Source organism: Mugil cephalus, chromosome 2 (genome assembly GCF_022458985.1).
Source record: "Mugil cephalus isolate CIBA_MC_2020 chromosome 2, CIBA_Mcephalus_1.1, whole genome shotgun sequence".
NCBI classification, from domain to species: Eukaryota; Metazoa; Chordata; class Actinopteri; order Mugiliformes; family Mugilidae; genus Mugil; species Mugil cephalus.
In genome coordinates, this window is record NC_061771.1 from 3,514,645 (window position 1) to 3,540,133 (window position 25,489).

Sequence of the window (25,489 nt, forward strand, 5' to 3'; positions counted from 1 at the left end):
GGCATGACTGTGAAGACATTTGGCATATTAACATCGAGAGAGTAATACAGTTTTGGATGATAGTCAGTCACTATTATTATAATTAGGAGGAGAGTTAGACAAAATAAAATAGGAAGTGCTGAACAAAAATGAGAAAACACAAACTGACGAGACATGAATAATGAATAATTCTCTGACTGAAGAGAGGGACAAGTGGAAGAAGATCAACCTTGGTAAGTAAGACAATGAAGTACGCAACATTCAAGACTTGAAGGGCTTCAGTCCAATATTAGTGAGGTAAACGTACGTGCAAAAAGTGTGAAACATCATATGTTGCACGTAGTTTGGTAGAGTTGCCATTGGTTTCTTAGACTTGTAGGAGATTCTTCACATTGACTATGTCATTAATAGAAGACTGGCTTTGAATTACTGAAACCAAATGACAATCTGTATTAAACAATGCAGTCTGGTTATTTTGAAGTGATGGTATCTTCCAAACCAGGTATAGAGGCCCGATTCAGAAATCTGACTGAAGAGAGAGATGAGCTGAACAGAACTGTCTATGGTGAGTAATTACAATGATTTCATTTGAAAGCTACATGGTAACACAACTTTAGGATGAAAGCCAGAAATGCTTGGTCATAAGATCTCTGTCACTATTAAGTTCTCAGAAAACGTTATGTATATCGAGCAGAAGAAACAATCCATGAATAAATGAATGATATAATCAATAGACTATTGAATCTCTTTTGATAATGAAGCCAGTATTAAAAACCTGATTAAAGAGAGCGGGACTGAGGAGCCGTCAATGTAGGCATGATGTGAAAGACATTGCAATTAACTCGAGAGAGTAATACAAGTTTTAGGTGATAGTCAGTCACTATTATTATAATTAGGAGGAGAGTAGACAAAATAAATAGAAGTGTGAACAAAAATGAAAAACACAAACATGACGAGACATGAATAATGAATAATTCTCTGACTGAAGAGAGGGACAAGTGAAGAAGATCAACCTTGGTAAGTAAGACAATGAAAGTACGCAACATTCAAGACTTGAAGGGGCTTCAGTCTAATATTAGTGAAGGTAAACGTACGTGCAAAAAGTGTGAAACATCATATGTTGCACGTAGTTTGGTAGAGTTGCCATTTGGTTTCTTAGACTTGTAGGAGATTCTTCACATTGACTATGTCATTAATAGAAGACTGAGCTTTGAATTACTGAAACCAAATGACAATCTGTATTAAACAATGCAGTCTGGTTATTTTGAAGTGATGGTATCTTCCAAACCAGGTATAGAGGCCCGATCAGAAATCTGACTGAAGAGAGAGATGAGCTGAACAGAACTGTCTATGGTGAGTAATTACAATGATTTCATTTGAAAGCTACATGGTAACACAATTTTAGGATGAAAGCCAGAAACTTGCATATCTGTGTCGAGTATATGAAGTTCTCAGAAAACGTTATGTATATCGAGCAGAAGAAACCAACTCATGAATAAATGAATGATATTAATCAATAGACTATTGAATCTCTTTCTGATAATGAAGCCAGTATTAAAAACCTGATTAAAGAGAGCGAGGACCTGAAGAGAGCCGTCAACGGTAGGCATGACTGTGAAGACATTTGGCATATTAACATCGAGAGAGTAATACAAGTTTTAGGATGATAGTCAGTCACTATTATTATAATTAGGAGGAGAGTTAGACAAAATAAAATAGGAAGTGCTGAACAAAAATGAGAAAACACAAACATGACGAGACATGAATAATGAAGAATTCTCTGACTGAAGAGAGGGACAAGTGGAAGAAGATCAACCTTGGTAAGTAAGACAATGAAAGTACGCAACATTTAAGACTTGAAGAGGCTTCAGTCCAATATTAGTGAAGGTAAACGTACGTGCAAAAAGTGTGAAACATCATATGTTGCACGTAGTTTGGTAGAGTTGCCATTTGGTTTCTTAGACTTGTAGGAGATTCTTCACATTGACTATGTCATTAATAGAAGACTGAGCTTTGAATTACTGAAACCAAATGACAATCTGTATTAAACAATGCAGTCTGGTTATTTTGAAGTGATGGTATCTTCCAAACCAGGTATAGAGGCCCGATTCAGAAATCTGACTGAAGAGAGAGATGAGCTGAACAGAACTGTCTATGGTGAGTAATTACAATGATTTCATTTGAAAGCTACATGGTAACACAAGTTTTAGGATGAAAGCCAGAAACTTGCATATCTGTGTCACTAGAGATCTCTGTCACTATTGAAGTTCTCAGAAAACGTTATGTATATCGAGCAGAAGAAACCAACCTCCATGAATAAATGAATGATATTAATCAATAGACTATTGAATCTCTTTCTGATAATGAAGCCAGTATTAAAAACCTGATTAAAGAGAGCGAGGACCTGAAGAGAGCCGTCAACGGTAGGCATGACTGTGAAGACATTTGGCATATTAACATCGAGAGAGTAATACAAGTTTTAGGATGATAGTCAGTCACTATTATTATAATTAGGAGGAGAGTTAGACAAAATAAAATAGGAAGTGCTGAACAAAAATGAGAAAACACAAACATGACGAGACATGAATAATGAAGAATTCTCTGACTGAAGAGAGGGACAAGTGGAAGAAGATCAACCTTGGTAAGTAAGACAATGAAAGTACGCAACATTTAAGACTTGAAGAGGCTTCAGTCCAATATTAGTGAAGGTAAACGTACGTGCAAAAAGTGTGAAACATCATATGTTGCACGTAGTTTGGTAGAGTTGCCATTTGGTTTCTTAGACTTGTAGGAGATTCTTCACATTGACTATGTCATTAATAGAAGACTGGGCTTTGAATTACTGAAACCAAATGACAATCTGTATTAAACAATGCAGTCTGGTTATTTTGAAGTGATGGTATCTTCCAAACCAGGTATAGAGGCCCGATTCAGAAATCTGACTGAAGAGAGAGATGAGCTGAACAGAACTGTCTATGGTGAGTAATTACAATGATTTCATTTGAAAGCTACATGGTAACACAACTTTAAGGATGAAAGCCAGAAACTTGCATATCTGTGTCATTATTGAAGTTCTCAGAAAACGTTATGTATATCGAGCAGAAGAAACCAACTTCCATGAATAAATGAATGATATTAATCAATAGACTATTGAATCTCTTTCTGATAATGAAGCCAGTATTAAAAACCTGATAAAAGAGAGCGAGGACCTGAAGAGAGCCGTCAACGGTAGGCATGACTGTGAAGACATTTGGCATATTAACATTGAGAGAGTAATACAAGTTTTAGGATGATAGTCAGTCACTATTATTATAATTAGGAGGAGAGTTAGACAAAATAAAATAGGAAGTGCTGAACAAAAATGAGAAAACACAAACATGACGAGACATGAATAATGAATAATTCTCTGACTGAAGAGAGGGACAAGTGGAAGAAGATCAACCTTGGTAAGTAAGACAATGAAAGTACGCAACATTCAAGACTTGAAGGGCTTCAGTCTAATATTAGTGAAGGTAAACGTACGTGCAAAAAGTGTGAAACATCATATGTTGCACGTAGTTTGGTAGAGTTGCCATTTGGTTTCTTAGACTTGTAGGAGATTCTTCACATTGACTATGTCATTAATAGAAGACTGGGCTTTGAATTACTGAAACCAAATGACAATCTGTATTAAACAATGCAGTCTGGTTATTTTGAAGTGATGGTATCTTCCAAACCAGGTATAGAGGCCCGATTCAGAAATCTGACTGAAGAGAGAGATGAGCTGAACAGAACTGTCTATGGTGAGTAATTACAATGATTTCATTTGAAAGCTACATGGTAACACAACTTTAAGGATGAAAGCCAGAAACTTGCATATCTGTGTCATTATTGAAGTTCTCAGAAAACGTTATGTATATCGAGCAGAAGAAACCAACTTCCATGAATAAATGAATGATATTAATCAATAGACTATTGAATCTCTTTCTGATAATGAAGCCAGTATTAAAAACCTGATTAAAGAGAGCGAGGACCTGAAGAGAGCCGTCAACGGTAGGCATGACTGTGAAGACATTTGGCATATTAACATCGAGAGAGTAATACAAGTTTTAGGATGATAGTCAGTCACTATTATTATAATTAGGAGGAGAGTTAGACAAAATAAAATAGGAAGTGCTGAACAAAAATGAGAAAACACAAACATGACGAGACATGAATAATGAATAATTCTCTGACTGAAGAGAGGGACAAGTGGAAGAAGATCAACCTTGGTAAGTAAGACAATGAAAGTACGCAACATTCAAGACTTGAAGGGGCTTCAGTCTAATATTAGTGAAGGTAAACATACGTGCAAAAAGTGTGAAACATCATATGTTGCACGTAGTTTGGTAGAGTTGCCATTTGGTTTCTTAGACTTGTAGGAGATTCTTCACATTGACTATGTCATTAATAGAAGACTGAGCTTTGAATTACTGAAACCAAATGACAATCTGTATTAAACAATGCAATCTGGTTATTTTGAAGTGATGGTATCTTCCAAACCAGGTATAGAGGCCCGATTCAGAAATCTGACTGAAGAGAGAGATGAGCTGAACAGAACTGTCTATGGTGAGTAATTACAATGATTTCATTTGAAAGCTACATGGTAACACAAGTTTAGGATGAAAGCCAGAAACTTGCATATCTGTGTCACTAGAGATCTCTGTCACTATTGAAGTTCTCAGAAAACACTAGATCATGGAAAACCTTCTTTCAGATGTCGAGGCCTCATAACAAAAACCTGACTGAACAGAGAGATGAGCTGAAGAGGAAGCTGAAGGACCAAGGTAATTATTAAAATGAAACACCAACAGTCGACAGATCTTGGATCAACAAGGGACAAGTTTAAATGTGTTACACAGTGGTGGTTTTGGTTTGGAAACTTAGTGGGGCATGCATGAAAATATTACAATGCAATCTAGAAATACCTACAACAAAAAAAGTAATAGAGTGAATCTCAGCAACATACAAATCCACCCAGAAAGGCCAGAGTGAGACTTAACCAGACTGTACAGTCATGGCTGAGGGGTGCACAACATTACAGACAATAAATATACAAAGTCACACAACACAATTTACCACAGTTCAACGGCCATTGGCAGCTCACAAACAGTGTGAACAGCTCATGAAGTTGTGTCCCTCAACAGTATCGGCAGTTACGCAAATACCATTATAATTCAAACATATCAACACTTCATCCTCAATTCCATTTATGATGAAAAGTAAATTAGAGCCATGAGTCGAACGGACATCCCAGTTAGGGAGTTTTCCTCTTAAAACCACTCCTGGTTGAATTACCTAGTTTTGTCTTTTCCCTCTTGAGAAATTATTAAATCCTCCGGACGACTTTTTGTCTCACACTTCTGCTTAAGTGGTAAAGTTCTGGATCTCACACTAGCCAGGTAGCCAGTAGTTGAGCACACTCAACTTCACAGAAGCAAAAATACAACAAATAAAATACAATAGAATTTAAAATAAATAAATAAAATGAAAAAAGATATAATGATCCTGATGAAAGCAGTCGTAATAGTTTATTTTAACAATACTAGTCAAAGAATAAATGCAATGTAGAAAGTATATTTTATTGTTAATTGTCATTTTTCTTGTGAACATTATCTGAATGTGTAATTGTGATTGTAAGCTCTCCACTCAAACTGACAGTTTCCCTGAATAATTCTCTGACTGAAGAGAGGGACAAGTGTAAGAAGATCAACCTTGGTAAGTAAAACAATGAAAGTACGCAACATTCAAGACTTGAAGGGGCTTCAGTCTAATATTAGTGAAGGTAAACGTACGTGCAAAAAGTGTGAAACATCATATGTTGCACGTAGTTTGGTAGAGTTGCCATTTGGTTTCTTAGACTTGTAGGAGATTCTTCACATTGACTATGTCATTAATAGAAGACTGAGCTTTGAATTACTGAAACCAAATGACAATCTGTATTAAACAATGCAGTCTGGTTATTTTGAAGTGATGGTATCTTCCAAACCAGGTATAGAGGCCCGATTCAGAAATCTGACTGAAGAAATCAACTTCCATGAATAAATGAATGATATTAATCAATAGACTATTGAATCTCTTTCTGATAATGAAACCAGTATTAAAAACCTGATTAAAGACAGCGAGAACCTGAAGAGAACCATCAAAGGTAGGTATGACTGTGAAGACATTTGGCATATTAACATTTAGAGGGTAATACAAGTTTTAGTAATTATTATAATTAGAGGGTCAGGATGGCTAATAGAGGATAACATTATCTCAAGAAACTACCACAACACGTACTCGATTATCACTTCTGTTCAAAATGTAAAACTCTCAGTCATGTACTGTAGATCATGGTAGACCCATGATTTTGAGTTTGTTTATGTAATTACCTGGAATTGCTTGGGTTACTTGAAAATGTTTCACCTCTTAATGCTAGATCTGAAAAGGCCCCTAAGATCACTTCCCCAAGGAAGCTTATATTCACACCTTCCTTGACCCTGGTCACACTGACCTGGCTTGATGTTAATGCTGCTGACAGTACAAAGACATTTTTAAAGAACCATATTTTGTTGGTATTTTAGTTACCTCTTGAAAGTAGGAACAAGATGATAAGAAAGGCAGTTGTTTTTGTCCTTTCCTTTTTTCACCATCACCACATTCCAGGTCTGACCACTTCCTCCCCCACTGGTTCGGTCATAGTGCCCACTGACAGATCATCAGTCTTGCCACATCATGCAGCCGAGACAGCTCCCTGACCATATATGGTCAGCTCCAGCTGTCAGTTTGCATTGCTGATGTCTCTGGTTTGTAAGGAGGATTAAAAGTACCACAATTAAATAAATAAATACACCATTAAATAATTACTGAAATGTGTCATTAATTAATTAAAATTGGAATTAAAGACATAATGTTTTATTAAATGTGTCATTAATTCATTAAATACCAATTCATTTCATGTAAAACAAACAAAAAAAAAACAAAAAAAAAACAAACAACGACAAGGAAAACATCTATGTTGGTTTTAGATACTGTCAAACAAAAATTTTTGTTCAACGCTAAAAATCCAGAGCGTGCAAGGTGCAGTATAGCATTCCCGGCTGAATGATGGTCGTACTCTTTAACTGATGATTCATATTGCTTTTTTTTTTTTTTTTTTTTTTTGTTAACTGTATTCAAAGCTAACACAACACACACAAAATATGGCTTTAAAATTACGATCCGACGCGAAGTCTTAATATCTGATAATGGACACCTCGAAGGGCATTAACCCGCTTATACCATGGTCACTTACGGGATAAATAAATATTAGGTCAATTATTAATACGTTAATTTTGTTTTTACCGTTTAAATCATAAGTTTTTCATAAGAAGCGGCTGAGCGGACTATTTAACGTTACATTACGTAAAGAACATTACAGACATTACATTACAGTTGGCCAGTGCACTTATTACCCCGTGTGTCCAGAGCATCATGCGAAATTTCCAGTGTCCACAGATAGTTTCCTAAATCGTTTTTATTGCAAGAAATATTATCCACCATTCACTCTATTGTCCAGTTCCTCCGGTGTCACCTCCATATACTTCTTTTCATATTCCCTTATCTCTTTCTCTTCTGCTGCACCCGTCTTCAAAATTATCAAATTTACCAAATAGGTTAAAGTTAACTATAAAATCACTCATTTTTTGTCAATTGTATTGTCGTTCTGATAAACTGAAATAACGTATTTTCTGTGTTTCTGTTGCCACGGTTACCAAAGCATTTGAGAAAGCGCAATGATTTTAGAACTGTCATCAGGCAATTTGATTATTATCTTTTAATGTACACCCAACAGCCAATCAGAATCGAGGATTCACCCGGACCATGGTAACTAGCTTTAGCTCCCGTAATCTAAACCAATAGGTTCGGCTAATGCTGACAAGTGATGGGAACCTACGTTCTTTTTACTGTACCGAATCACTCGAATCAGTTCATTAAAATGATTCGTTCAATTTATTCGTTCATCGAGTCTGTCAGTACTACTCAACCGGCGGGTCTTCCGGCATCTCAGCCTCTGTGTCGGCACCAATGGTCGGCAGTGACACAGAGGCTGACTCGCGACCTGCAATGTACTGGTTCACTTGTCGAACGAATCACTAACTAACCCGTTCATGTACTGGTGGTTCACTTGGCGAACGAATCAGTAAGTGATCCGTTCACGAACTGACTCGAGTCAGTGACGCAACGCGAATCAGTAGATCAGTAGCATTCACTGACCGGATCACCCTCCTCAATCACTGACTATATTCCTCCATTTGCTGCAGTATAGGCTTAAGACCCAACACTAAGAGACGCGTTTACACCCTTTCAAATAAACAAAGTGTAGCCTTTGTGACTGTCTATGCTTTATACCACTGAAATTAATACAAAAAGATTATGAAAGTGGAAAATAAATATAAAACAAAATGACAAACAAACACTATTTTATATTTTAACATATTAACACATTTTAACGATCACAAATAAAAATAGGCCTCGTTCAGTTGTGCAAAAAACAAATATATCAATTACAACAAAATGCCCTAAAAAATAAAGATAGGGAACCTGCATTAAAAATATAAGAGGACAACATAAACTTAAATAGAAAATATAAAAACGATATTAAAAATATAAAAACAAATATCTAAATAACTTTCTAAACAAAAAACTTACCCTAACCCCGCCTTCACACCACACACATACACACATGCACCGTCCCCCTGTGCTATCTGCCGGCTAACTGCGTCATTGGCCGGTTTCACGAAGAGTCACGCGCTCGCGGCTGAGCTCTGTTCAACTGAACTGAGAAAACGAATCAGTTCATATAGTGATTTGATACTGTTCATTCACTCAAAAGAATCATTAGCGAACGACCCAAGACTAATGCTGTACTATTGATACATCAAAGGGTCAGGAAACGGCACCTAAATTTGAGACATTAAATAACATAAAATATTGCTGAAAAACCTTGTGCCCTTATCAGCCAGGTGCTTTTGAAACACTCTTCCTTACTTTGGTGCAGACTGTTTTTCACTAAGGCAAAGTCCGGATGTTTTGGTTCAGCCAGACGCTTTCAAAATAAAGTCCAAATTAGACGTCTTCTATAATATAATACAAGAAATAGCATCATGACCTCAAATAAATAAGTTAACGTGAAAACAATATTTTTATAGAAATTGCTCATAATAAAAGGTCATCTACATGCAGGACCATCCATGTGCAGGACAAGATGGCTAAAACTTGCCCGGAGCTGCTGAGAGAAGCAGCACATTTGATTGAGCAAGCTCTGAGCAGAACTCCTCCGGCTCCTGCGGCTCGGCTACAGGAGATACCTGCTGCCCCATCATGTACATCATGTCCAAAGACCAAACATCCAAAGACAAATGTTGAGGGGACCATACGGCAGTCCGACCGCCCAAAAGTCCGACTGGCCGCTTCTCCGACTACCCATTAATCCGAGTTATTCTAGAGGGTTATGGTTAGGTTAAGAGTAACTGCGCCTGTTGCGCCCTGCCCCTGGTACCAGAAAAGCGAGGAAGTAGTTCTCCTAAATTTGCTGTCACTCTCTCAATATCTTGGTTGGGAAGTATGGAAATAAGTCCAACAGCTTCAATAAATTCCTCAACTTTATTTGTTACGTGCTCCGGGTCTGCAGGCTCCGCTTCCACATCCTCTGCAAAATGTAAAATATCTCTAACCAACTCCCTTGAAAGGTCCTCCATGTCTTTCTCCAGGCATGCTACTTCAGACCAAAGCAATGGATCAGACTAGATCAGCGTTAGCCCCGCCCACTGACTTTGATGGGTGAGTTTGACACATAAAATAAACTCATGATGCGCTGCAACACAGACTATGAAATAATTGGGTAAATAGTGAAATAATTTAATGTTTTTTATACATAAAATTAAATGGTATTTAATGAATTAATTACATATTTAATAAAACATTTATGTATTTAATTCCAATTTTAATTAATTAATTACATATTTAAATAATTATTTAATGGTGTATTTATTTATTTAATTGTGGCACTTTTAATCATCGATAGGTTTGCAGCTCCACCCATTGTATGTCCTGCTCCTTAATCAAAGCCTGTCTGTCCCAGTCCCCAGCATTCCCCCTGTTGGGGTTTGACTGAAGTTTCCTCTCAGTTCCTGTTTTTCCCCTCTTCATCCTCCTGAGTGGTTCTGCTATTTCTACTACCATCTGTCAAACATTCAATGATTTGAAACAATTTATCATTAGTAAATAAAAAAAATATTTTTCAGATACTACAGTCATTATTGAAAGTCTAACCAAAGAGAGAAATGAGCTGAAGAGGATGCTTAATGACCGTAGTAAGTACGAAGATACAACTTCACTGTTCAGATTCATGACTGACTGATGACTGAATAAGACTGAATGTCAAAGTTTTAGTACATTTATAGGTGTGAGCTTATAACAAGGCATCTGTTTTTTTGGTTCCTTCTGTTTTTTTTTGTTTTTTTTGTTTGTTTGTTTTTTAACTCTTTATTTTAAGATACCTAAGCTGGCTGCAAAGCAGTCAGTAATCAGTTGTCCTTGAAACATGGTGGATATTTTTTCCTGAATTTTTACCAGAAACCTTTAGGAGAGAATCCACATACAAATACATAGAAATATATCAGAAAAAAATCATAAAGTATGTGGTAGTCAGGTCTCATTCTTTTTTTCTTTTTTTTTTTACATGTTCCTTGTGTCAGTAAACACTACGTTGTCTTAATGTTTTGTAAAAGAATCAGGACAGATATATTAACAGTGCTGTAATGCTGTAGATCAACCATAGTATCAACAGTAGCAGCCTAACCTGCAGTTATCACAGCCCAACATATTTCATGATAAACAGGTTACAGCCAAGCCTTTTGTTTACATTACAAATCACCAAGTAAAATATTTAAAGTGAAGAAAAATTAAAATGCATTTTCCTCCCAAAGCACCTGCTATACCTGGCTTGTTAGTAGTCTATATCTAAATCCCTTCCATTTTTTTTTTTTTTTTTTGTGGTCTTTCACCTTAACTGCAGTAACATACTGACGTTTTTCACCATGGAAAATGATTTGTTATTGTTTGCTGTTAGCGATATTAAGGTTCTCTCTGCTTTTCACTAAGCCCAACAGGTGTGGGTGTCTTTCAGTGGCAGTTTTTACTACGTTTCTTCTACGAAGAAAACCTGGCAAGACAGTAGAAATGACTGTCTTCGAAGAGGTGCGGACCTAATGATTATCAACAGTCAAGAAGAGCAGGTGGGTGGGTGTGAATGTTTTGTTTATGGCAAGTGATACATAGACCTACAGACTTTTCTGACTAGTCATTCAGGTTATACACCAAGAGTACATTTTTACTCACAACAGTAACTGCACACAGGTGCTTTGTAGCATATGCTTTCTTTAATTAAAACACAGTAGAAACAATGAAACACACCTGCTGAAATAATTATCTACCTATATCAGTGTATAAATATATAATGTATCCTGCACTTTGCACACATCACATGTTATTGCCGTTTTGTAAACATCACATTCCATGGGGCAGTCCAGACAGGTGATGGGCAGGGGTCTCTGATGATGTTACAGGCAACGTTTCTGTGCTCTCCTGTATGGGAGGATGTGAGGGTGCTGTTGTTATTTTCTGCTGTCCTCACAACTCACGCTGCTCTCTACGGTGCTTCTATATAAGTCATTAAAGATGGTAGAGGGAGATGTGCTCTTCTCGTCAAAAAAGTGGTTCAGTTTTATTTCTGCAAGATGTTTACAGCTTGTTTCTGTCTTCTCTGTAAACTAGAACTTTGCACGCCGATTCAGAAAGTACATGTGGGTTGGACTGAATGACAAACAGACTGAAGGAAGATGGGAATGGGTGAATGGGAACGCAATGACCACAAGGTACACACACACACACACACACACACATTTTAAATAAATCATTCACTTGTTCAACTTTAATCTGTAATACTGAAAACAAGCTTGTAGTCATTTTGTTCTGCTTCGGTCTCAGCTACTGGAGTGAAGGTGAGCCTAATGGTGGCAGACGCGAAAACTGTGGCAATGTAAAGAATTTTGAGTACGACTACAGCTGGAATGATGAAGACTGTTCCACTTCACTCTTCTGGGTATGTGAAAAGAAGACTTTCCCGTAACTCTGCCTCTGCACCTGCAAGACAACAAAAAAGACAAGGCAGTGATGTGGACGTCTCAAATGCAGCTGAACAGAAGACGTAACATTACTATTTGTTATCATTTTTAGATGTGAATACCATTTACAGATTTGCTAGCTTAGTGTGTATGTAGTTTTAAAGGCATGTACATAGAAATAAATAAATAGAAATCTGTAGTCGATTGTATCACCCTTGATGAACCTTTAAATAACATCTGCAATGTTCTCATTTGCTGTCATTAAACTAAATGACTAACTGCTCATAATTAGGAACAGGGACATGACATACTGTATTTGATGGTGTTTTAGCTGTTTATCAAAACACATTCAAGTCACAGTTATATAATGAATGTGTCAATGCCAATGCCAGTTCATCAACAGATGTTAAGCAAAGTGCTATATAGAGTAAATAAGGCAGAATACATCAAACATATAAACACACAGTCAACACAAAAACAATACAATGAAGAGGAAGATGTAAATAAATAATGCTAAATAAAAAGTACTATATTAAACCCCTCAAACTGAATTAAATGCCAAAAAATACAAATGAGTTTCAAGAGAGGATTTTAAAATATGAAGAGGCTGACTGTTTCAGACTCCAGGAGCTGCAGCAGAGAAAGTACAATCTCCCCCGTGCTTCAACCTTGTTCTTGGGACAACCTCAAGACAATGGTCTGCAGCCCTGAGTAACCTTAGTTTGACTTAATGAGATCAGAGAGAATTAAGTGCAGACTCTGGACTTCAATTTGAAGGTCAGATCACAACTTTTTATATATATATACAACTTGATTTTCTCATCTGACTAAAAATGTTTTCTAATCTAGACAGATGATGGTTTTCCAATGCAGTTCTTTTTGTCCAACCTATTGTAAGTGGGTACATTACTCCAGTAAATTGTCTTGGTCCTGAATCAACAAGCTTTGATTAGATCTGTGTTGTATTTTAACTTCTATGTTAAATAAAGGTCACTACTTTATAAAACTTAAACTCTGTACTCTGTTGCTATATTGTTGCTGTTTTGCAAGCCTATTTCTAGTGTGTTTGAGCGAACACATCAGTTCTGTTTTTCTTGTTTCTCATTTTTACTCTTGGTCAGACTTTCTGGCACTCTCCAACTCTGAAAGTCCTTTCACGTCTTTTAAAAACATTTTTAACTAAGAACAAACATGGTCTTCATCATCTTGATGTTTAAAAAAGAGTCCAGCAGACGAAGGTAGAGCTTTACTTTGACGCATATGGAAAAAAAAACACCCAGACTCAACCAACAGCAGTGTCCGTGTCTAAGTGTACGATTTTAACTTGGTCACATGCTATGCGAGTTGACTATTATGGTTCAAATGAAGATTTTGCAGAAAGGAGGAACTACGACTATGAAAACCACTGAAATAATGCAGATTGCATAACTGAAAAGTTCACTGTGTGCAAGAAGAAAATGAATATATGACTCTTAGCCACTGTACGCTGAAGATGTGTGGCTCCGTTTGAAAGACCACATGGTATGGACAAAAACACACATCAAGATACAAAAGGTGACTGCAACGTTGCCCCATGTCACCTGTGTCCCAAACAACTACAACAAAGACTACAACAACAGTCTAGCACGAACATGTTCTGCACCTGTTTGCACACCAGCACATGAGAAGTGCACTAGTCTGTATTCTTCATTTTAAGTGAAGGCCAGAAAAGCTACTTGCTAATAAGGGTGGTAGTAGGACTGCGTCACCAGAATCATGTTTCATTTTAGACATCTTGTTGTAAAAACATTTTAAGATTTAAATGAGTGTGGTTTGTGGACACTGATCCTTTAAGACCCCTCCAAACTAATCAAAGCCTGAAAAGACACCATGGCCTGACAAAACTAGAGACAGTTTCTACTGTAGAGACACTTATTGATTGATCGCCAAATTGTTTGCATGTTTCAAAATAATGAAACCTTGTAATATATTCTACGTTGATTTTTCTTTGAAATAGTTACTGAAAAGTTTTAGGAATTTGACCAGTCTTCCTTTTCTAATTGAATTTGACCAAACTCAGAGTTTTTTTCTGTGTTGCTATGCCAGTGATGATCATTTGATCTCTTTTACCTCTCAGTGATGTGTTTAACAGCTGTCTTGCCCTGTAATGTAAAGGAAATGTGATAGACAAACAAAATCAGCAAATTACAAATGATCATAGCGTTTTGCATCAAAAAAGCCTACGGTGGACCATGAAGCTTGATGAGAGTGAATATTGAGTTAAATTCGTAGGTTACCAGAAACAGGATAAGGAAACGTGTTCATCATTTCTACTTTCCGCTATAAATAATGAGACGATGTAAACTTCACAATATCCTTCCACTGCCTCCATGTGGCCAAGAATTGAATTTACTGCAGGTAATAATTCTTTTTAAATATGTATTTAATTTGTCTGTACATAATCATCATGTTAAAGATAAAGACATCATTATAGTTTGAAGAGGACGAAAAACACATAGGAAGTACAACAAAACTCATGGCAACCTGCAGTTTCTCAAGTGAAGGTTTTCTATTTTTCTGTAAGTGTCTCAACGTTCCAGTCGTCTAAATCAGGAAGTAAGCAAAAGTGTCGCAGATGTCACTCGATGTATCACTTTGAAAGAAAAATGAGGAAGGAAGGCACACACTTAATGAAATCAGACCTGTATGTGAACATGTCAGAGGAAACCTATAGCTGTGGCTACTATGAAGACACTGGACCTTTCAACAACCAAAAAAGGAATTTTGGTGGGATCTGTAATTAATTTTTAACTTTTTAACATTTTTAAAAATTTTCCCTCTGTTTTCTCTCTACCTAAAACTACACGTTACTTGACTTAAGTATGTGTATGCTCTGCAATCGTGTGTCCCTTTTCATAAATGCTTATGAAAACAGGTTACAGTCCAAAGAAAACTGGATCTATACAGTGTAACAAGTGCTTGACAATAAAGCTATAATTATAAGCACTTGCATTTAATTCATAAATTAACATTTTTTTCTATAAAAAAGGTGTAGAAGTGAAAGGAAATGGTATGAATTTAATTCCTACTGTGTGTTACATGTTCTGTACAGGAGAAAAACTGTACAAACTGGTTGTTCTGAGCATTGGACTTCTGTGCGTCCTTCAAGCTGGTCTCAACATTACCCTGCGCACTTCTCTCTGTGAGTTGAATTTTCCTTATAATTTAGCCTCCTGAACTTATATTAAAATGCGCTATAAAACTACAATGTGAAAATGCAGGTTTAAAGTAATGATCATAATGATCTTCACTTAAAACTATTCGCTTGTTAAAACTGAGCTGTGTTATCATAATTCAGTGTTCACATCTTGTGTGCTGTGCAGTTACATAAAGAATGACTAAAAACTAATGTGTAAATACTGTCATGATGGAACAATTAGCATACCTCTTTCTATCTTGTAAATACTATATTTTTCAATGTCAATATCATCTCTTCAAAAATAGGGTTAGATTACGAAACTGTTAAAGGAAGAATTCATTTTCTTTACTTTATGATTGAGTCAAGAGTTTGTCTTATAGATGGAAAACCAACACTTCTCAGCTGACAACTACAATTATGTTAAATAATAAACAGGCAAAAATAGCTCCATATAAAGACTGACATTAGCACACAATACAAAGAGCACATCTTTTTAAACTGGCCATTGGAACAAATTTATATGCAACAAAGGTTGAATTTCTTCTTTCAATTTTCATAGAGCTATCTGTAAATCAACACGCTCCATCTATTTGGCACTACGTACTCAAATTTAGTGTTGTTTTAGGTGTGTGTGGGAAGGGGGAGTGTTCTGCAGACTTGTTTAATATTTATTTATTCTATGTGTGTGTGTGTGTGTGTGTGTGTGTGTGTGTATTCCTTGGGTTGCAATTCATTTGTATGAAAGGTGCTATATAAACAAAGTTCATTTGATTTGATTTGGTTACATTTACATAAAAGTAATCATATGTGATCAGGTAAAATGTGGAAACATTTAACATTTTAACATTTTAACTTAACTTTACAAACAAAAATGTTTTTACCATATAAACTTCTCAGATTATACACTGATCAGCCATAACATTACATCCTGACAGGAGAAGTAAATAACATTGATGGTCTTGTGAGAATTCAGTGTTCTGCTGTTTGCGCCTGGCATTCATGTGGATGTTACTTGGACATGTACCACCCACCAGACCAGACCAGACCAGACACCTCCACCCCATAGCAATGACACTCCTTGATGGCAGCAGCCATCCCCAGCAGGATGCAGCCTTAGGAACAACTCAAGGTGTTGTCTTGGCCTCCAAATTCACTAGATCACAAACTGATCAAGTATCTTTGGGATGATCCACAGAGGCCCCTCCCCTCAACCCATAGGACCTAAAGACCCCTTCTAATAAAACTGTATTGCCAGGCACTGCAGGACACCCTCAGAAGACCCATGTCCATTCTCTGATTAGTCACAACTGTTTTGAAGGCACAAGGGAGACCTACACAATATTAGGTAGGTGGTCATAATGTTATGTCTGGTCATTGTATAGGTTTGCTCTGCTGTTACATGGGGTGGTGTTCATTTTCGTGTGTTTGGCAGCTTGAGAGTTTCTCCATTTTGTTCTACTAACAGACTGTGTTCATCTGTCTTAGATGGTTGTGAAGACACTGAGGCAGTGCTAAAAAACATGACCAAAGAGAGAGATGAGATGATGAAGAAGCTGACTATGTTTGGTGAGTGTAGGACTGTGTTTATTTATGTGACTCCATCATGTTTTCTTTGGACGTATGGATCAGTAGCATCACAGGTAGCGAGTGAGTGAGTGAAGGAAATTGATAAGAAAAAGGTGAGGACCGTTGCCATGCAAACAGGAACACGTAAGAAATTAATTTATAAATAGATATTCAGCAAAACTAGAAACCACATCCTGCACACCAGTTGTCATGGCTTGTGTGTAAATAGATGATGAAAAGAATTTTAAACATTCGTAATGGAATAAAATGTCATAACCACTTAAAATTCTTAAATTTCCTCCTCCAATACTTAAAACGTACTGTAAGTATTCACAATGTATTTATATTTCAGTGCAACTACAAAGGGTGTACCTATTAAGGTATTTCAAAACTAAACAGGGGAACTTCTTTTATTTAATCATGCTTTTGTTGTTGTCTCTTAACAGCTGATTATTCCCACCAAGGATGGGTGTATTTCAGCGGTAGTTTCTATTATATATCTTTGGAGAAAAAGTCCTGGAAGGAAAGCAGAAGTTACTGTCAGCAGAGGAATGCAGACCTGGTGATTATCAACAGCAGAGAAGAACAAGTGGGTGTATCTGAGGAATAGAAAAAAAAAGAAAAAAAATGTGAAATAATCAATCAGTTTGGAAAGTTTAACTTAGGTTTATGTTTCTGGAAACAAGGAGTTTACAAGACGTTTCCGAAAGGAAATGTGGATCGGACTGACTGACAGAGAGGAAGAAGGGATATGGAAGTGGGTGGATGGGACTCCACTAACCACAAGGTTCACACATGTTTCACCACTTTTTGTAAAATGTTGGTGTGGTACATTTTGAAGTAATGTGAAAGTTTAGCTTGGCCTCATCATGTGTAGTTTCAGTATAATAATTTGTTAGTATTCAGTATAATAAAACCTTATATTATTGTTACGTTTGGTTTCAGGTTCTGGGGTAGAGATGAACCCAACAGTCATAAAGGCAGAGATGAAGACTGCGGAGAGATAAAGTTCTATGATAATGAAAAGAGCTGGAATGATAAACCATGTGACACAGAAAATGCCTGGATGTGTGAAATGACTCTGGCTTTATAAGAATCTGTACCAGACAGTGAAAGTCCTTAAAGAATTTGGTGTTATGTTATATTGTGAAGAAGCTGCTGATAAAGTAGTTTGCTAACATATACAGTAAAAGGTGTTAAAAGGTATAAAGAATTTCTGTGATTTTTTTCCCATCAATATACACTGGAAAACTGTAAAGGTAGTGAAAAATGTGTTTTTTGGAAATGTTTGATAATTGGTTAATTTGTTACAAATGCAAGAACTGAAATATCTAAAGTACCTAAGCATTTTCTCAACATCCCACTTATGACTTTGCAGAAGTAGACTACAAGATGACAACAGGAAGATGTCAAGCTATATATATCACATGGGTTATGCAATGCTACATGCACCATATTTTGTACATGCTTCTTGTTGCTGAAGTGTCAACACTTTGTATTGTATTATCACCATTAGGAGTACAAGTTTAAGACGAGTTTAAGAGCCTTGTTGACTATCATGTTGAGCTGTCTTTCGAACTAAATTAAACTCTAAAATAAATGGTCACTGTTGCTGTTTCGTATTAGACACTTCCAAAGAAAACTTGGCCTTCATGGATATCATTCAGCTTCTTGTAGGAATCTGACCAAGATCTAGTTGGAGCATCGATGTTCCTCATAAAGACGCTGTTTAAGAGGCTCAAAATACTTAAAAAAAAAACAACAAAAAAAAAAACAAAACACAAAACAAAAGTAAGGATCAAACTAAACAGTAAAATACCATGCTCATTTGAAAAATGTCTTCAAAATGTTCAAAGTCAGTTCTAGTAATGGGGCCCGAGGAAATAAATTCCAGAGTTATATGAGGTACATATTGGTTCATATGTCAATTTTGTACAAAATGTACAAAAGTACATTGTGTCCATGGTGATTCGATTGTTTGGCCAGTAACAGTGGCATGGATGTTGTTTCTTGTCCGCTGAGGGAGGGATATAAACTCCAACACCCAGGAGTGTGTCTCCGTCCACCTATAGAGTTCCGAAGCCGGGCACAGACACACTGTGGTCCGTATGAATCCAGGTTTCCAAAGGCGTGCCTGTAGGCAGAGAGAAAACAGGAAAGACAAGAGTAGAGAGGTGACAGACATGATGCAGAAGAGGAAAGTTGATATTCTGGCTGTAAAGGAGACAGGATGGAAAAATAGCGAGGCTAGAAGCATTGGAACAACTGTTTTACCACGGTGTGGAAAAGAAGAGGAATGGAGTGAAGGATGAGTTTGTGTAGAATGTCCTTGAGGTGAAGAATGTCAATCTTAAGCTGGAAATTGAAGGTGTGATGCTGAATGGTGTGTGTGGTTATGCTCCGGACTCCGGTTTTAGGTCACAACAAAGAAGGAAGGGCCACACAGAAATACCAATTTTAAACAATGATTTTACAAGTAAACATAACAAATAACGACCATAAGCAATGAAGAAGTATGAGGTATGGAGTCAGTGATCAGTGTGAGATGAACATGTTGGATGTAGTGAAAGACGTGTGCAAGTGTGTGTGTGGTACAAAACAAAGAAACCAAACCAAACTACAACCAAACAGAAACGGATGGGACCTTAGCCATCCAGGTGGGAGAGAGCGAATAACTGAGGAAGTCTAGCTTTTATAGACTCCTCCCCAGTTGTAGACTGTTTGCAATCACAGATGGAGGCAGAGCCTCCCAACAGCAGAGGCAGAGCTTCACTGCATGGATGACATGGCCAAAAGGCCCTACAAGGCAACAGTGCACCTGTAAAAGAAAGCATACAGCCAAACAGCCATAGCCATCCGGACCTTTTTGCTGGGAGCCAACAGTGCTAGACACAGAACCACTTTGCCGCCCCAGTGTACTTTTAGATCTATCTAAAGCATTTGACACAATCACTTAATACTAATCTCCAAGCTAAATATATATGGTGGCCAGGGTCTAGCCCTTTTAATTATTAACAGAGAGCAATTTGTCTTTCTAAATGGAAGCTCATCAAAAAAATTGAGAATTCTCTCTGGGGTACCACAGGGGTCCATCCTGGGACCTCTACTATTTTTGGCTTATCTTATGCTTGCAAAGTACTTCTTCCTATACTGTTTGCTGATGACACGAACCTCATAGCTCCTCACACTGTTCTTACTTCTTTGATTTAATCGGTACATGAAGAAATGTCATGTTTCTAAAGGGTATGAACTGAACAAGCTCTCAATGTGAATTTTTAAGAGTCACTGATTTGCACATTTACAACAATATTTGTCAACTTATAAAAATTCACACCAGTTTTTCCAACACTGTTTGAAGCTGAATGTGACAAAATGTTGCTTTTATTTTCAGTGTGAGCAACTTTACAAACGGCCACTTTAATCAGCGTGGTCGCTAACCAGGGGGAGCTTTGGTCTTCCTATAGGAATTAATTCTGTTAGAAGAGTTTAAGAAATTTTTGCCCGGGCGCATCGTGACCTAGCAGAAAGTTATGTCATTGTCCTCCGCTGCTATACTAGTTCGAGACGAGTTCGTGTTAACACGTAAGAGCGTCTACTCCCCAGCACCAGTAACCCAGCCGCACTTCTCATCCACCCAACCGAATATTGTGTTGTGACGGCCCCAGGGCCCCACCCGGGTTTGGTGTTGTTGTTGTTGTGGTGTGTGTGTGTGTGTGTGTGTGTTTATGTTTCAGGGTGCTGATTGTACCGGATTGGAGGCAGCTGGCCACTGTCTCCAGCCCTATAAAACCCGCCTTCCTGAGGGGTTCGGTCTCTGTTCTTTCCCCTGGAGTCATGAGGAGCTGATCATCTTTGTTTGAGTTCTCTTTGTTTAGTTTTCTATTTTAAGTTGAACTGGCAGTATGTTTTCTGCTAGCTTCTTTGGTTCAATTTAGTAAGACTGAGTGATATTGTTTACTTTTGAATTCATTTTGTTAAAATAAACTACTTGTTTTCATTTAAATCCCAATGTGCTTCTTAACAGGCGAAAGTGCAGGAAATTGTTCAGTATCCGCCGCCCGCAACAAAGAAAGAGCTGATGAGGTTTCTGGGTTTGGTTGGGTACTACAGGGGCTTCTGTAGAAATTTCTCCACTGTGGTCGCACCCTTGACAGATTTGCTGAAAGCTAATGTAAAATACATCTGGTCTCCATTGTGTCAAAACGCTTTTGAGAATGTGAAGACGATCCTCTGTGATGCTCCAGTCCTGGCTGCCCCTTGTATGAATAAAGCTTTTAAAATCCAGGTCGATGCCAGTAACGTGGGCGCAGGTGGGGTGTTGCTTCAGGCGGATGAATTTGGTGTCGATAGACCTGTGAGCTTTTTCTCAAAGAAGTTTAACACGCATCAATTAAACTACTCAGTTGTCGAGAAAGAAGCTTTAGCTCTGATTTGGTCGTTACAACAATTTGAAGGTTATGTGGGTTCAGGGCCTGTGGTTGTTTACACAGACCACAATCCTTTAACATTTTTAAACTCCTTACGCTGTCCAAATCAGAGGCTTGTGAGATGGTCGTTGTTTCTCCAGTCTCATTCGTTGGAGATTCGACATATTAAAGGAAAAGACAACATAGTTGCGGATGCTCTGTCTAGAGCCCCATGCCAGTAATTGTTTCGTGTTTCTTCATTGTGGATGTTTCTGTGTCTCTCTTAAATTGCTTCAAGGTACCAGTAGCTGGGATGAAATAGGAACTACATGATGGCGGACAAGTGAACAAATTTTAAGGTGAATCTGTATTTTGAGAAGTGTAATTTTTGTGATTGTGTTATTTCAAATATATACATTGATATAGAATAAGATGATTTAAAAACAGAACAGAAACATAATAAGTAGTTGTGTAAATTAAATGTTTAGTTTGTTGACAGATCGTAACAGTCCAGGGTTGGGACCCTTTCTTTATGGGGGGGGGGGTGTGACGGCCCCAGGGCCCCACCCGGGTTTGGTGTTGTTGTTGTTGTGGTGTGTGTGTGTGTGTGTTTATGTTTCAGGGTGCTGATTGTACCGGATTGGAGGCAGCTGGCCACTGTCTCCAGCCCTATAAAACCCGCCTTCCTGAGGGGTTCGGTCTCTGTTCTTTCCCCTGGAGTCATGAGGAGCTGATCATCTTTGTTTGAGTTCTCTTTGTTTAGTTTTCTATTTTAAGTTGAACTGGCAGTATGTTTTCTGCTAGCTTTGTTATGGTCCAATTTGTTATGGTCCGGCTCATAGACCATCACAAATTTAAGAAGCACATTGAGATTTAAATGAAAACAAGTAGTTTATTTTAACAAAATGAATTCAAAAGTAAACAATATCACTCAGTCTTACTAAATTGAACCAAAGAAGCTAGCAGAAAACATACTGCCAGTTCAACTTAAAATAGAAAACTAAACAAAGAGAACTCAAACAAAGATGATCAGCTCCTCATGACTCCAGGGGAAAGAACAGAGACCGAACCCCTCAGGAAGGCGGGTTTTATAGGGCTGGAGACAGTGGCCAGCTGCCTCCAATCTGGTACAATCAGCACCCTGAAACATAAACACACACACACACCACAACAACAACACCAAACCCAGGTGGGGCCCTGGGGCCGTCACCCCCCCCCCCCCCCCCCCCCCCCATAAAGAAAGGGTCCCAACCCTGGACTGTTACGATCTGTCAACAAACTAAACATTTAATTTACACAACTACTTATTATGTTTCTGTTCTGTTTTTAAATCATCTTATTCTATATCAATGTATATATTTGAAATAACACAATCACAAAAATTACACTTCTCAAAATAAAGATTCACCTTAAAATTTGTTCACTTGTCCGCCATCATGTAGTTCCTATTTCATCCCAGCTACTGGTACCTTGAAGCAATTTAAGAGAGACACAGAAACATCCACAATGAAGAAACACGAAACAATTACTGGCATGGGGCTCTAGACAGAGCATCCGCAACTATGTTGTCTTTTCCTTTAATATGTCGAATCTCCAACGAGTGCGACTGGAGAAACAACGACCATCTCACAAGCCTCTGATTTGGACAGCGTAAGGAGTTTAAAAATGTTAAAGGGTTGTGGTCTGTGTAAACAACCACAGGCCCTGAACCCACATAAACTTCAAATTGTTGTAACGACCAAATCAGAGCTAAAGCTTCTTTCTCGACAACTGAGTAGTTTAATTGATGCGTGTTAAACTTCTTTGAGAAAAAGCTCACAGGTCTATCGACACCAAATTCATCCGCCTGAAGCAACACCCCACCTGCGCCCACGTTACTGGCATCGACCTGGATTTTAAAAGCTTTATTCATACAAGGGGCAGCCAGGACTGGAGCATCACAGAGGATCGTCTTCACATTCTCAAAAGCGTTTTGACACAAAGGAGAACAGATGTATTTTGCATTAGCTTTCAGCAAATCTGTCAAGGGTGCGACCACAGTGGAGAAATTTCTACAGAAGCCCCTGTAGTACCCAACCAAACCCAGAAACCTCATCAGCTCTTTCTTTGTTGCGGGCGGCGGATACTGAACAATTGCCTGCACTTTCGCCTGCAGGGGACACACTTCCCCATGCCCAACCTGCCGACCAAGGTACGTCACTGTCGCCTGAGCGAACTCACACTTCGCCAAGTTAACAGTTAGACGCGCCTCAGCCAGACGATCGAATAACGCTTTCATACACTCCAGGTGGTCAGACCAAGTATCTGAACAGACAACCACGTCGTCTAAATACACTGCACAGCCCTGCAAATTACCAACAACTCGATTCATTAACGGTTGGAAAGTTGCCGGCGCATTACGCAAACCAAACGGCATGACAGTATAAGAATACAGCCCACTTGGAATAATGAATGCTGCTATTTCCCGTGCCCTTTGAGACAAAGGAACCTGCCAATACCCTTTTAGTAGGTCGAATTTACTAATAAACTTAGCAGCACCAACCTGGTCGATACAGTCATCCATGCGTGGCAAAGGATAAGAATCGGGTTTGGTAACACTGTTGACTTTCCTAAAATCAGAACAGAATCGGAGAGTATTATCTGATTTTGGCACAAGCAAACATGGTGACGCCCAGCTCGATGATGACGGCTCAGCGATGCCATTCCTCAACATGTACTCCACCTCAGTGTCCAAGAACTTACGCCTCTCTGGGCTGACACGGTAAAAACGCCGCTTTATGGGCTTCGCCTCACCCACATCAATGTCATGCTCCATCAAGTGAGTTCGAGACGGCACATCCCCAAACAAACTCGGATACCCACGGATCAGGTCTACCAAGTCAGTGCGCTGCGACTCAGACAAATGACCGACAACACCATCCAAATCAGCCAATACCTCAGAATTTTTTAGCCTACCTGTTAACACCGCCGAATCATGATTTGGCAAACCATCCACTCCAACCACTCTTTTGTCACCTACCGACATTTTAAAATGCTCGGCTATTTTCAACAGCTGATCTCTGTTACACTGATCCAATAACGCCTCCGACGGAGCGCGCACAAAATCTTCCACTGATGCCATGATTTAACCACACCAGACAGTCTCGGGAAACAACAAGATGTACAACACTGCCTCCATTCATGCGCAACCCAGGGCTACAAACCTCATAAAGTTGAGCGTCCCCTCTAACTGCCTAACCCGATCTACCTAACTCAACCCTAGTCTTCAGGGGTTACTGGCGGCGGGTACTTACGCACTAAAAACCAGTAATGTGGACAAAGGCGACCAGCATGCTGGCAACCCCGCCAACACTACGGACGTGCTCCCGAGACAACCGCTCCAACCACTTTCACCCCACACTACACATAAAGCACACGAATCCCAAAAGGGATCCGCGCTACGCCTACAGGGGAGTCATCTCAACAGGTGCATTGTACGCATAACAACGTGCAGTGCTCACTTCCCGTTGTCCATGACTGTCTCACAAAAAGGCAAAATCTGCACTACATGCTTTACTTCCCCGGACCACATAGACAAGAAAAGTAATTAAACGCACTCCAAGTCCCAACATGAGCTTCCTAAACTGAGCGCTAGAAAGGGAATCCCAAGGATGACGTCACTGCCTGGGGAAACCATCAATCCATCCACTTCCCCGCTGGCACAAAGAAAACGCGCGAACCCACAACAAAGCGCCCCAAAAAACATACATCACCGCGACCAAACACATGAATACACAAACTATCAAAATCTTTCACCTCAGCTGTTGAACACCAGCGGTTGAAGTGAGTTCCCAAATCACGGGCGAACTCCAAACATGATTTGTCCCCCCTTTTCCAGCTCCTGAACCGCTGCCGGTAAGCCTCGGGGACCATTTCATACGTTTTCAAAACTGCTGCTTTAACCTTCAGATACTTACCGCTATCCTCCGTTGATAATGAGGAAAAAGCCTCCTGAGCGCGTCCCGTTAATACGCACTGCAGCAAGACCGTGCGGTCTGCATCATCCCAGCCCCGTGCATCTGCAACTCGCTCAAACAACGTAAAAAAAACCTCAACCTCCCTCTCATTAAACTGCGGTACCAACCGTAAACTACTCACAATATCACGCGAGAAATCCCCAGTCCGAGTCGACTCATTCATTGATTCAGACAACT

General features: G+C 38.6%; 3 protein-coding genes across 10 annotated transcripts in view; all 3 read left to right on the forward strand.

Annotated features, from left to right (window-relative positions):
• LOC125001510 (filamin A-interacting protein 1-like) overlaps positions 1–1,296 on the forward strand; it is a 21,883-nt gene extending 20,587 nt beyond the window's left edge. The window contains exons 21-22 of the mRNA XM_047577242.1: positions 482–544; positions 1,271–1,296. Coding sequence (XP_047433198.1) covers positions 482–544; positions 1,271–1,296 — 89 coding nt within the window. The remainder of the gene's footprint in view (positions 1–481; positions 545–1,270) is intronic.
• Positions 1,285–13,152, forward strand: LOC125004022 (CD209 antigen-like protein C). Of its 8 annotated transcripts, XM_047578343.1 has the most exons (11): positions 1,285–1,332; positions 2,074–2,136; positions 2,895–2,957; positions 3,699–4,229; positions 4,504–4,566; positions 4,715–4,784; positions 5,659–5,715; positions 10,266–10,334; positions 11,125–11,258; positions 11,797–11,897; positions 12,010–13,152. In XM_047578343.1, exons 5-11 carry the CDS (start codon positions 4,564–4,566, stop codon positions 12,149–12,151), a joined length of 576 nt encoding a protein of 191 aa, XP_047434299.1. In that variant the 5' UTR covers positions 1,285–1,332; positions 2,074–2,136; positions 2,895–2,957; positions 3,699–4,229; positions 4,504–4,563; the 3' UTR covers positions 12,152–13,152. The 8 variants fall into 8 exon arrangements, with proteins under 8 accessions (XP_047434299.1, XP_047434296.1, XP_047434303.1 ...); XM_047578340.1 differs by having other exon boundaries at positions 1,286–1,332; positions 2,074–2,957; XM_047578347.1 differs by lacking the exon at positions 1,285–1,332 and having other exon boundaries at positions 1,479–2,620; positions 2,895–3,425.
• A 2,094-nt stretch (positions 13,153–15,246) lies between these two features.
• Positions 15,247–18,681, forward strand: LOC125004025 (asialoglycoprotein receptor 2-like). Its single transcript, XM_047578349.1, has 5 exons — positions 15,247–15,327; positions 16,810–16,890; positions 17,337–17,479; positions 17,577–17,677; positions 17,836–18,681. The coding sequence occupies exons 2-5, from the start codon at positions 16,845–16,847 to the stop codon at positions 17,981–17,983; spliced, it is 438 nt and encodes a 145-aa protein (XP_047434305.1). The 5' UTR covers positions 15,247–15,327; positions 16,810–16,844; the 3' UTR covers positions 17,984–18,681.
• Positions 18,682–25,489: the final 6,808 nt, after the last annotated feature.

Bases quoted from the DNA above. Each gene is read 5' to 3' on its own strand.
- LOC125004022 (XM_047578343.1), top strand. The intron at 4,785-5,658 runs GTAATTATTAAA...TCAAACTGACAG, and splicing joins GAGGAAGCTGAAGGACCAAG to TTTCCCTGAATAATTCTCTG. The intron at 11,898-12,009 runs GTACACACACAC...CTTCGGTCTCAG, and splicing joins GGGAACGCAATGACCACAAG to CTACTGGAGTGAAGGTGAGC.
- LOC125004025 (XM_047578349.1), top strand. From the start codon at position 16,845: ATGACCAAAGAGAGAGATGAGATGATGAAGAAGCTGACTATGTTTG. The intron at 17,480-17,576 runs GTGGGTGTATCT...TCTGGAAACAAG, and splicing joins TCAACAGCAGAGAAGAACAA to GAGTTTACAAGACGTTTCCG. The intron at 17,678-17,835 runs GTTCACACATGT...GTTTGGTTTCAG, and splicing joins GGGACTCCACTAACCACAAG to GTTCTGGGGTAGAGATGAAC.